Here is a 13,166-nt window from a genome sequence, read left to right as displayed (position 1 = left end):
GTTAGTATTAATTTAGCAGGGAATAATGGGATGTATGAAAGAAGAGATTTCAAACACCAACACAAGACTGACCGGAGGTTGGTTGGTCGCTGCTGTACAGGGGCTTCGCACAAACTCCAGAAAGAAGACCCCATCCTGGGAGCAGAGATGTAAAAAGCAGAGTTCACCACACAAAAGGCCAGAGTAATCACAGTAACATAAGACAGGAAATATGCAACATACTGCACCAAAAACACCACAGGAACATCAATACTAGACACATGTAAATGCAGAGATTAGAAGGCCCTGGGAAACTGCGGTGCACAGAATTGGAATGATTGCAGGAAAATTAAAGAAAAACTTACGCAGGCATATTAAACATATGATTCTACTTCAACTGCAATGGGGTTTTTATTCAGTAGAGTTTGCAGCCAGTTTAGACACCATTGCCATACTGATAAATGGCTACTTAAAAGTCTCTGTGATGGGCAATTTAGTCCATAAATAACAATGACTTGCATTTATCTAGAATCGTTAATGCAGTTAAATATCCCAAGCTGCTGTACAGGAAGATCCGCAATCAGATTCACCATTTTCACTGAAGGGTGAAAGCACATTGGAGAGGTTCTCGTTGTTAGAATTTTCAAACACTGACCTATGCAACAGAACACAAATTGTATTCCTGTGGAGGCAAACAATTTTATTGCAGAATGATTTCAGCATCCCATCTGACCTTTTATTTCTAATGTTTGCTAATTCATTTCTTTCAATGGTATTTTATTTTTTCCTGCTCCATGTTTATTTTTGTTTTCTGTCCTCCGCTGTTTACTCATTGATTTGTTATGTTCTAGGTGTAACATGAGGGGCTTCCTTGTGGTGCACTTGACAAAGGAAGGTTCAGACGTGGGGATAACTTCAACACGTTTATTAAACTATTTACACTTCTATTACTCGGGTTCGACACTACTGCTAATCCTACTATAGCTACCCAGGCTGACTAACCAGTTGCTGCAATCCACGTGGTGGGTGTAATATTGAATCATCCCTGTGTCTCTACTCACTGACTGTCTCCACTGGAAAGAGGCAGATCATGTGTGTGGTGTCCTTTATATATGGGTTGGTATAATGCCCTCCTGTGGTCGTGTCACCTCCTTGTGTATCGTGAATGTCCATTGGTCGTGTCCTATCTAACTGATCTATAGGTTGAGTGTGTGTGATGTCGCTGGTGCTCCCTCTAATGTCTAGCTAGTCTACATGTATTTACATTGATGCACATCACCACATCCCCCCTTTTTTATATGTTACATATTTTCTGTACACTTTAAGAAAATTGAACAAAAAACAGGTAGATAGGTTAAGGTATATACAAGTCATGGGAACAGTGATTAAACAATAAGTCGAAATCATTCGTGTGAGTCCAAAAATCATCAATCATCATGGTCAAATGTCTCTCTTGGTTATGAACGTCATCAACGTCCCTGTGCCACAGGAACCAAGAAGTGGTCAAATCACTTCGCTGTCTGATTCGGAGTCCCTTTCTTTTTCGATGTTTGTGATGGTGCTGTCGGATGGCATCTTGTAGCTGATAAGGTGTTGACGTTGAAGAGGTACCATCAACAGTATCATTCGAGGTCATGGATGTGCCATATGTAGAAGTTGGATAAGACTACATACTGGTTCTGGCCACATGCTGTGCAGGAAGGGTGATCCTGCTGAGAACCGTTGAAGCTTGTCGAATTGGAAACAGAATTGCTGCTCGCATAAATACCTGGTGATGGTGTGAAACTAGAACCTTGCACCTGATAGGAATATGCCGTCTGGCCAGGCTGGGGTGTAGCAAATCCTGGGCTGTAACTAAGGCATCCAGTCTGTAGTGCAGATTGCGCTTGCAGTAGTCCTCCTTCGGTCTTGATTCCATTAGTGGGCAATCCGTACTGCTGGCCTGTTTGAGAATATGCTGCATAGATTGCTGCATGCCTGAATACTGGGTTTGTCCAGCATGAGCTGTCATTGGCTGCACTGCTGGTGTGGAAAAAATGTGTGGATATAGCTGTGGTGAATATTGGTGTATTCCTCTTGGACTGTAGCCGCTGCTTGTTATTACTGACACAGTGTAATTGTTAAGTGATCCATCTCCTGTCGTTGTGGCATCTGCTGTCACCCTGAGCGTGCCATCACCAAGGTTGCGGAACTCCCTGTCTGGAGTAAAGTCCGGTTTACGTGAATCAGAGTCGGCGTTTGGTTGCTCCCCATCTGGAGTCTGGTGTGTTTTAACTGAGTCAGTGTTGGTTTGTTGATGCTCCCCGTCTGGAGTCTTAGCAGGTTCACTGGAGTCAGCTGAGATTTCTTGAAGCTGCACGTCTGGAGTCGGAACATGCAGGAATGCATTGACTTGTGGAGAGGTTCGAGCGAATGAGGGTGGAAGTATCGTGGTGTCACCAGTGGTCTCACAGTGATCGCCGAGTGCCTCTGTACACATGAGCTGAGGTCTGTCAATTTGCACATCTTGCATGGGAAGTGGGATGCTGTCGTCACCCGTCTCACATACCGTGGGTAGAGCCTCAGTAGCTGCTTGTTGTTCACTTGGGTTGGGTAAATTGTCAGAGTCTTCATCTGGTGGCGCAAACAATGTGGATGGACTGTCATTGTCTTGCTGTTGTCCTTCATTTGGGCTTGGACTGTCATCGTCGCTTTGTTCTTCACTGTAGCATGATAGACCGCCATGGTCGTCCTGCTGTGCACTGGAGCGTGGTAGACTGTCATAGTCTTCTTGCTGTTTACTTGAGCATGGCAGAATTGCATCGTCTGCCGCTAGTTGGTCAGAGGAGGTTGCTAGACCCTCATGGTCTTGTTCCTGCAAGGGCTACGCATCGGAGTCTTGAGTTGCTTCTATCGTGGAGGCTGTCCACGAGCTCGCTGCGGAGGCTTGTGACACTGGAGTCGCGTCTTGTGTGTGCAAGGACTGCGCTCTGGAGTCTTGCGTTTCTTCGATCGTGGAGTCTGTCCACGAGCTCACTGTGGAGGCTTGTGACACTGGAGTCACTTCTTGTTCATGCAAGGACTGCGGTGTGGAGTCTTGCGTGTCTTCTTTCGTAGAGTCAGGAACCCTGAGCGGTGCGTGGACCACGCTCTGTGTGGCAGCAGGCCGCTCTCTGTGGGATGGTACTGCTCTCTGTCTCTTAGTTTCAGGCTGCAGCACCATCCTGCACTCATGAGTTGGGATGTCATATCTGCTGGGCTGAAGATCCTCAAATGCGAAGAATTAGTCGTCGGGGTCGTCAATGTGCAACACGTCTAGTTGCGGTTCGGATTTGGAACTGGGGTAGCCTCCGCAAGGTGAAAGGTTCGTCTGAGTCGTTGTCTTCTGGGACCATATCATCACTGTTTGCGTCGGAGCTGGCATTGGGCTCGCGAGGTCCAGAGAAAATGTAAAGGTCGGTTTTGAAGTATTCAAGGTCGGAATCATCGGTTTGGGCGTAGGGAACTGCTTGTTGCAGAGTTCTTCGGAGGTTAATTTCATTTCCTGGTTCAATTTGAGGCATTGTGCTGTCATTCCAGGTGAAGGAAGGTTGTTTTACGGCTTTAAAAGATTTTTTCTTTGATTTGGGACGTTTCCCCTTTAAAATGCCTCAAATTGAACCAGGAAATGAAATTAACCTCCGAAGAACTCTGCAACAAGCAGTTACCTACGCCCTCCATACCAGGCAACATTCTGGTAAATCTCCTCTGCACGCTTTCCAATGCTTCCACATCCTTCCTATAATGCGGCGACCAGAATTGCACGCAATACTGCAAATGCAGCCGCACCAGAGTTTTGTACAGCTGCAACATGACCTCATGGCTCCAAAACTCAATCCCTCTACCAATAAAAGCTAACACGCCATACGCTATCTTAACAACCCTCTCAACCTGGGTGGCAACTTTCAGGGATCTATGTACATGGACACCGAGAACTTTCTGCTCATCCACACTGCCAAGAATGTTACCATTAGCCCAGTACTCTGTCTTCCTATTATTCCTTCCAAAATGAATCACCTCACACTTTTCTGCATTAAACTTCATTTGCCTCCTCTCAGCCCAGCGCTGCAGCTTATCTATGTCCCTCTGTAACTTGTAACATCCTTCCGCACTGTCCACAACTCCACCGACTTTAGTGTCATCTGCAAATTTACTCACCCGTCGTTCTACGCCCTCCTCCAGGTCATTTATAAAAATGACAAACAGCAGTGGCCCCAAAACAGATCCTTGTGGTACACCACTAGTAACTGGACTCCAGTCTGAACACCTCCCATCAACCACCACCCTTTGTTTTCTTCCAGCTAGCCAATTTCTGATCCAAACTGATAAATCACCCTGAATCCCATGCCCCCGTATTTTCTGCAGTAGCCTACCGTGGGGAACCTTATCAAACGCTTTACTGAAATCCATATACACCACAACAACTGCTTTCCCCTCATCCACCTGTTTGGTCACCTTCTCAAAGAACTCAATAAGGTTTGTGAGGCACGACCTACCCTTCACAAAACTTGACTATCTCTAATCAAATTATTCCTTTCCAGATGATTATATCTCTTATAACCCTATCTCTTATAAGCCTTTCCAAGATTTTGCCCACAACAGAAGTAAGGCTCACTGGTCTATAGTTACCGGGGTTGTCTCTACTCCCCTTCTTGAACAAGGGGTCAACATTTGCTATCCTCCAGTCTTCTGGCACTATTCCTGTAGACAAAGATGACTTAAAGATCAAAGCCAAAGGCTCAGCAATCTCCTCCCTAGCTTTCAGGGATCCTTCAGAGAATCCTAGGATAAATCCCATCCGGCCCAGGGTACTTATCTATTTTCACACTTTCCAGAATTGCTAACACCTCCTCCTTATGAACCTCAAGCCCTTCTAGTCCAGTAGCCTGAATCTCAGTATTCTCCTCGACAACATTGTCTTTTTCCTGTGAGAATCCTGCGAAAAATATTCATTTAGCACCTCTCCTATTTCCTCGGACTACAAGCACAACTTCCCACTACTGTCCTTGACTGGCCCTACTCTTACCCTAGTCATCCTTTTATTCCTGACATATCGATGGTGAGCAGAAGCTCTGTCTTTTCAGCATCAGCCACGTCTTGTAGGTCGGCTGCTACCAGGAAGATTTCAAACATTTGCCGGAATACACGCCAGTTTTCGCAGAGATCGCCGTGGCACTGGAGCTGCTGCGGAACCCGGATCTCGAACATCTTGCCTGGGTATCGTTACTGGTTGTCACTGTATGCTGAGGTATGGCTATATGGATTTAAACAGTTCACTGCTGGTACCATGATTTGTTATGTTGAAGGTGTAACATAAGCGGCTTCCTTGTGGTGCACTTGACAAAGGAAGGTTCAGACGTGGAGATAACTTCAACACGTTTATTAAACTATTTACACTTCTATTAACCAGTAGCCACCTAAAATGGCTGATTCCCGATTAATTTGGCCAGAACCCGATGTAAAATGGCTAACCGAAAAGGCTGATGGGAAAAGCAGCCAACAGGGCACAAACGGACAGCTGCAGACAGAACAGCGTGTTCGGCTCTGGAGGAAGTCGGCCCAGATCGATACCTGCGACCATTAGCAGCACATCAACCCAGACATCTGCAGTTTAATCGGCTATCCCCGGGAACAATTGCAACATATTAGCAATTGAATGCCGATCCAGACCTCTCGGCGCCAGCAGTGGCCGAGACAAAGAAAGGTGAACGACCACCCCCCGATCAAGGAATCGCCCCATTATTGGAGCATATCGAACCCAGTGTTTGGGAACAAGTCCAATCACTTGGGACCAGGGTCAAGGTCCCCCCCGAGAGGCGGGAGGCCCCTGGGACCTATAAAAGATAGGGGCCAAGTTCAGATCGACCCTTCACTCCCTTCTTCTCCTGCTCGCAACCTTCGCAAGAACCATCGACCAGCAACCGTAAGTTTGACTCCAGCGATCGCTACCCGATAGAGACTCCTAGCCATCGACCTGTATCAGCCTTTTGAATCCCGCAGGCCAGACCCAATTCGATAAGCCATTCGTTTCCCTGACCTGGTGGGCCATTTCCAAAAGTTAAGTATTGGCCAGTAGTGGTAGGTAGTGATATAGAAAGTAGGATTATTGTGTAAGTATTTATTGCTGTACATAATAAATGACCGTTGATTTAATCTTACTAAGCGGTGTGCTATCTTATTAATCATAACTACAGCTTGAACCACGTGGCGGTATCAGAAAGATACCTGGCGACTCGTGAGCAAAGGTGACATAATTTGGGCTAAGAAAACTAAGGCTAATAAGAGCAACAACTCGGGTTCAACACTACTGCTAATCCTACTCTAGCTACCCAGACTGACTAACCAGTTGCTGCAATCAACGTGGTGGGAGTGATAATGAATCAACCCTGTGTCTCCTCACTGACTGTCTCCATTGGAAAGAGGCAGATCATGTGTGTGGTGTCCTTTGTATATGGGTTGGTGTAATGCCCTCCTGTGGTTGTGTCACCTCTGTGTGTATCGTGAATGTCCATTGGTTGTGTCCTATCTAACTGATCTATTGGTTGAGTGTGTGTGTGATGTCTCTGGTGCTCCCTCTAGTGTCTAGCTAGCCTACATGTATTTACATTGATGCACATCACCACACTCATCAACCCCTCCCCTTCACCAGGTCCTTTTCTTTATCTCACTTACACCAACCTCTTTCTCTCAATCTTCACCTCTACCATACCTCCTGGCCATCAGCCATCGCTAAAGCGTTTTATGGCCAATTAAGTACTTTTGAAGCATGGTCGCGCAGGAAATGCGGCAGCCAACTTGTGCACAGCAAGCTCCCACACACAGAATTATGATAATGACCAGACAATCTAGTTTTGTCACATTGACTGAGGGATAAATATTGGTCAGGACAACGGGAATAACTGCCTCACTCTGCTTCCACATAGTGCCATTGAAGCTTTTACATACACCCGATCAGATAGGTGGGGCCATGCATTAATGTCTCAGCCAAAAGATAGCACTTCCCAACAGTGTGGCTTTCTACCAGTCCAGTACTGCACTAGATTGCCAGCCTTGATTGTTGTGCTGAAGCCCTTGAATTGGACTGGATTCCTGAGCCTCATGATTCAGTGGTAGGCGGCTGACACACAATTACTTTCCCCATTCAACCTTCCTTCTCCCCTACACAAAAGACATTGGCATTTCGCAACACTCAAAAGTTATGGTTCGTAAAAATGTACAGAAAATTAGCTCAGTGAATCACAACACAGAGAAAGAGGGCCAGGTACAAAAATCCACTGGGCGCTATTCTCCACCCCACACGCCGGGTGGGAGAATCGCCGGGGCGCAATGTGAATCGCGCCACGCCGCCCCGACCCCCGCAAGCGATTCTCCCACCCCCTGGAGACCAGCAGCGTGCCATTCGCACCGGGCCGCTCGGAGAACCGGCGAGCGGCGATTCTCCAGCCCGGATGGACCGAGCGGCCGGTACGACACGACAGGTTCCCGACAGCGCCGTCCACCCCTGGTCGCTGCCGGTGGGAACTCTGCGGGAACGCTGGGGGGGCGGCCTGTGGGGGAGGGAGGGGGCTCCTTCACCAGGGTGGCCCCCGATGGGGTCTGGCCCGCGATCGGGGCCCACCGAACTGCGGGCCGGCCTCTCCCCTCCCCGGGGCCTACCTCCTTCCGCGCGCGGCCCCAGAACACTGCCGCCATGTTGGTGAGGGGCCGGCGTGTGTAAGACGTTCCCCGTGCATGCGCAGGATGGCGCGGCCCAACTGCGCATGCGCGGGTTGGGGCGGCGCCCATTTGGCATTGCGTAAGGATGCTGGAGCGGCGTGAACCGCTCCAACGCCGTGCTGGCCCCCTGTGGGGGCCAGAATAGGTCGTGACCGGGCCCTGTTCGCGCCGTCGTGAAACGCCTGCATGTGATTCACCACGGTGGGGAGAATCTGCGCCATTGGCGCCAGCGCGTTTGGCGTGGCGCCGGTCACGGGCTGCTGTACGCGGCCGGTACGCCGATACTCCGGCCCGGATGGGCACAGCGGCCGCTCTAAAAGGGCAGAGTGCCGCCCGTGCCGTCCATGCCTGGTCGTAGCTGGCGGGAACTCTGCGCGCAGGGTCGGGGGGCGGCCTGTGGGGGGGGGGGAGCCTCCGATGGGGCCTGACCCGCGATCGGGGCCCACCGATCGGCGGGCCAGCCCCATGCACCCTGGGCCTGTTTTCTTCCATGCCGGCCCCTGAACTCCTGCGCCATGTTGCGTCGGGGCCAGCATGTTGAGGGAGGCCACCACGCATACGCGCGATGGCGCCGGTGCTACTGCGCATGCGCGGATCCCGCGGCGCACATTTCGAGCCGGGATGGGAGGCTGGGGCGGTGTGAACCGCTTCAGCGCCGTGCTGGCCCCCTGTAGGGGCCAGAATCGGTACTTCCAGCGGCCTGTTTCCGACGGCGTGGACACTCTGCCGCCGAATGGGAGAATCCCGCCCCGAGTTCCAGATTCCCACCACCCTCTGGGTGAAAACATTTTCTCTCAAAACCCCTCTAAACCTCCTGCCTCTTATCTTAAACCTATGCCCCCTGGTTATTGATCCCTCAAAGGGGAAAAGGTTCTTCCTATCCATGGCCTTTATAATTTTGGACACCTAAATCAGGTCCCCCGTCAGCCTTCTCTGCTCTAAGAAGAACAACCCCAACATCTCTTCATAGCTGCAATGCTCCAGCCCAGGCAATATCCTGGAGAATCTCCTCTGCACCCTTTCTAATGCAATCACATCCTTTTGTGTGATGACCAGAATTGCACACAGTACTCTCGCTGTGGCCTAACAAGCGTTTTATATAGCTCCATTCCTGCTCTTATATTCTATGCCTCAGCTAATAAAGGCAAGTATCCAATATGCCTTTTTTTAAAAACTTTTAGAGTACCCAATTCATTTTTTCCAATTAAGGGGTAATTTAGCATGGTCAATCCACCTACCCTGCACATCTTTGGGTTGTGAGGGCGAAACCCACGCAAACAGGGGGAGAATGTGTAATCTCCACACGGACAGTGACCCAGAGCCGGGATCGAATCTGGGACCTCGGCACCGTGAGGCAGCAGTGCTAACCACTGCACCAACGTGCTGCCCTCAATAAGCCTTCTTAACCACTTTATTTACCTGCCCTGCTGCCTTCAGGGATCTTTGGACATGCACCCCAAGGTCCCCCCTTGTCCTGTAAAATGAGGAAAATCCACCTTTCCATGGACGCTGGCTGAAATACAGACAAACTTAAAATTCTGTGTTTCAAGACACATGGACTTAAAATGGCTGCAAACGAGACATCGACAGACAAAGAGGTGCACAGCCTTATCAAATCCATCTGGGAGTTGTTTGAGCTGACAAAGGACAATGGGGCATTGCCAAAACTAGCCTGCTAGTTATGCATCAATGGGCCCTGCTAATCCTGGCTCGAAACCAAAGTACCATGCTACCCATAACAACATCTATGGACAGTACACATTATAGGCTCCCAAGTTGTATGCGAAATCCAACAGGTTTGGGCCCAGGCTGTGTCTTGCAAAATCATCTCGATGGGAAAGCGATCAACACCTCCTGAGGCCCATCCAAACCAACTCGTCTCTCTATTTTCATTCTGGTAAATCACAGAATTAGAACATAATCCCAGAGTCTAGAACTCTAGTCTAGGGGCTCGGGCGACTCAAAAACTCTCACTCAAGTGGGTTCACTGGTCAGGCATAAACAGTGGCTCATTTTCTCTCTCTCCTGCGAAGTTGTCCCAGTGTGACACTTCCACCGTTTCCACCACCTGCAGGAGAGATACACATGTCCAAGAGTGGTAGCTGAGACCACTATGTGTGGAGTAAACCCCCTTACAGTTCTCTGTCTTTCCTAGAGTCCTACCGTTCATTGTGTATTCCCTTGCCTTGTTAGCCCTCCCAAAATGTATAATCTCTCAGTTTTCAGGGTTAAATTTCATTTGCCACTGTTCTGCCCATCTGACTAGCCCATCTATACCGTCCTGTAATCTAAGGCTTTCCTCCTCGCTATTTACCACATCACCAATTCTCCTGTCATTTGTGAACTTGTTGATTATACCCCCCCAACATTAATGCACATTACAAACAGCAAGGCAGCAAATAACCATTTCATTAGATGATAGCTTCCACGGAGAAGCCTGGTAAATAGAGCCATGCTCCTTCAGTGGAGAGAGGACAGAGAATTGCCAGTTGATAGACACCCATTGACGAGTCATAAAACATACAGTGCAGAAGGGGGCCATTCGGCCCATCGAGTCTGCACCGACCCACTTAAGCCCTCACTTCCACCCTATCCCCGTAACCCAATAACGCATCCTAACCTTTTTGGTCACTACAGGGCAATTTATCATGGCCAATCCACCTACCCTGCACGTCTTCGGACAGTGGGAGGAAACCGGAGCACCCGGAGGAAACCCATGCAGACACGGGGAGAACGTGCAGACTCTGCACAGACAGTGACCCAGCAGGGAATCGAAACTGGGACCCTGGCGCTGTGAAGCCACAGTGCTATTCACTTGTGCTACTGTGCTGCCCAGGTCACTCGAGGGTCCTGCCCTTTTGAAATTACATTTATTGGCAAAATACACAGCAAACTAATCACAATAAAATCAGTCAGGATGTTGTCTTTCTGTCAATGGAGTGAGCTCACCTCTCCACTTTTTCAGATTGAGTGGCAAAAAGCCTGTGGCAGAGAATCGAAAACAATACACTGCAGACACAATGACGATAAATTCACTGTCATAATGTGGTTAATTGTGCTGTGACAGTAATGACTCCCTTTGAGGCAGGGCGCAGCCTGGGCATCAGAAAGAATTAACACCGACTGAGAATGCAATCAATTCATGCTGATTCTGCTAGAATAAGCTTATAAATAAAACAGCTGGACTAGTGACAGTGCCAATTGAGAGTCGTAAATGGGAGGAAAGAGTCCATGTTCAAAATGGGCCTCTAATTATTCAGATGCTTTTAACTAAATGCATCTTCCTGGTCACTTTTAGCATCAAGAGTGATAAAAGAATATTCCAGACCAGTAAGTAAGGTAAAGTCGCCATAGTCCCAGATGACCAGCTTTGAAGTGGAGAGCTTGGTGGTGATTTAATCAGAGGATTAATAACCTGAGGGTCACCACACCTCAAGCGAGGGGAGAGGTTGAGAAGGCGGGGCCTTCATGAATAACCATAAGGTCCAGAGTAAAATCAGAAGCAATTTTTCCACAACGGTTAGTGATTATTTGGAATTGACCCTGGGGGGACAATTGAAATTTTTAGGATTGAGGTGGGTAGATGATGATGAGATTGGGCTATCAGGGGACATGGCCAAAGGCAAGGAACTGGAGTCAAGGGTGCAGATCAGTCATGATCTCATTTAATGGTCAAACTCGGCTCAATAGGGAAGAATGGCTGACTCCTTGCCTATCTACACATGTTTCCTTTATTGCTATGCATGTACGTGGTACGACATAGTGACTTTGATTCCTTTAAACCCCATGAACAGACCTGATTGAAGCTCCCTGTGTGTTTCATTCAAAAAAAAAAATTGAAACTTGGTAGATTCCAAAGAACAGCACTTCACTGAGAGCTGGATTCCTTGATGTGTCGTAACAGAAGCATGTGCTACATAACATTTTGCACCGATTTTAGGTTTGGCAGCTACTGTTCCACAATGTTCCTCAGTAAAATCTTCATTATCCGGCATGCACGCGGAATGGATGGTGCCTTTTAATCAAAAATACCGGTTAACAGAGAGTTCCATCTACAATGGAATACAGAGCAATACTTGCAGCAGCATGAACAAATACTGAAGAAGTAAAGAACAGAACATAAATTAAAGTACCAAAACAAAAATTTCCATTTAACTTTGTAATTGCTTCTGCTTGAAGTGAAGCGATGATTCGTATTAGGGGAAAATCAGAAATTCAGGTTTAGAGAGAATTCTGATGGATAACACAAAGTTTACCATATTTACTCAGTACACCAGATTTTTAAAAAACAGGGATGCATCATTACCTTTCTATTCCTTTCCAACGAGCACAAGAGAACAGCAAATTGCTTATATTCTTGGGCACAAGCTCCCTACTTGTGAATCAAAAGTTGTCATTAAGCCTGGGGGCTGGGGGAAAATAATAAGTCATTTGGGATATACTGGGCCACTGAGAATCTATCCCCACTCTGATGAAGCATAACGTCTACCTGACATCCAGAAAATGTTGGTTGGCCCAAGAAATGGTCACTGCATGAGTCAAAAGAGTTTTAACTTTCACTGGCGGCACATTGGAGGTAAAGTCCAGTTATCCGACAACCAGCTTGGAAAGGATTTTCCAGGTCTTGCTTCTAAATAAAACAAACCATTTAGAGATTGGGAGAAGACCACTGATGTGGTGTCACTTGGAAACATCAAGCAAATGATACTTCCTCACAATGGAACAAGGAGTGAGGGCTCTACAGCTCAGTGCCTGTTTCCGGAGATAGATGAACCCTGCACAAGGCTTTTGTGGTCCAGCGTGAGGCAGTCACTGGAATGATTATAATGATCTCCTCCTTAAGTTTGTAACAGGTAACGGAGCAAATGTGTATGGAAATCTCCTCAGCCAGGCGATTGGTGGATTACTCAGGTGTAATGAATGTAAGAATTTCAGATATATATTGTATTATGTGTAAGGGTTAAAAGCCTGGGGGGTTCGTGTGTGCATGACTGCTGCAGTAGTTTTTTTAAGTCCTCGTTTAAAGGACAGACATGGTGGCTACAAGAGGTGCAATTAAAGCATTGTAAAAGTTGGGCTAATGTTGTTTATATGAAGACGATTCCCTGGGAGGAGATAATTAGAGACATAGTCTCAGAATCGGAGAATCCAGCACAAAGTGCTGATGGCGGTGTTGGAACAGTGACGTTTTACCACCGAAGAAACAGCCCAAAATGGCTACTGATTCCACATCTGGTAGGGGTGCTAGCAGGCACGCAGCGGAGAACACCCGGCTCTAGCTGCGGATAAGGCCGGAGAATTGCCGGGTCTGTGGCCCCGCAGGTGCACAGAGGCGGCCTACAGCGGCCATGCCATGCAACATGGCGCCGGCCGCGTGCAGACCCGGCCTGCCAAATAGTTCCCCCCTTTGGCCAGGCTCGCCACCCCAGACCACCACCCACCAGTGCCACCAG

General features: G+C 48.1%; 1 protein-coding gene across 7 annotated transcripts in view; it reads right to left on the bottom strand.

Annotated features, from left to right (window-relative positions):
- depdc5 (DEP domain containing 5, GATOR1 subcomplex subunit) overlaps positions 1–13,166 on the bottom strand; it is a 265,638-nt gene that overhangs the window by 80,817 nt on the left and 171,655 nt on the right. For 6 of the 7 annotated variants that reach the window (XR_011940662.1, XM_072498598.1, XM_072498564.1 and 3 more), the window contains exon 32: positions 73–135. The exons of the other annotated variant lie outside the window; for it this stretch is intronic. Coding sequence is in view for 5 of the 6 variants with exons in the window: in XM_072498598.1 (XP_072354699.1) it covers positions 73–135 (63 nt within the window). In the remaining variant the exon portion in view is untranslated. The remainder of the gene's footprint in view (positions 1–72; positions 136–13,166) is intronic. 7 annotated transcript variants of the gene reach the window in all.

Source organism: Scyliorhinus torazame, chromosome 1, assembly GCF_047496885.1.
Source record: "Scyliorhinus torazame isolate Kashiwa2021f chromosome 1, sScyTor2.1, whole genome shotgun sequence".
NCBI classification, from domain to species: domain Eukaryota; kingdom Metazoa; phylum Chordata; class Chondrichthyes; order Carcharhiniformes; family Scyliorhinidae; genus Scyliorhinus; species Scyliorhinus torazame.
This window is presented reverse-complemented; position numbering and strand designations above follow the sequence as displayed.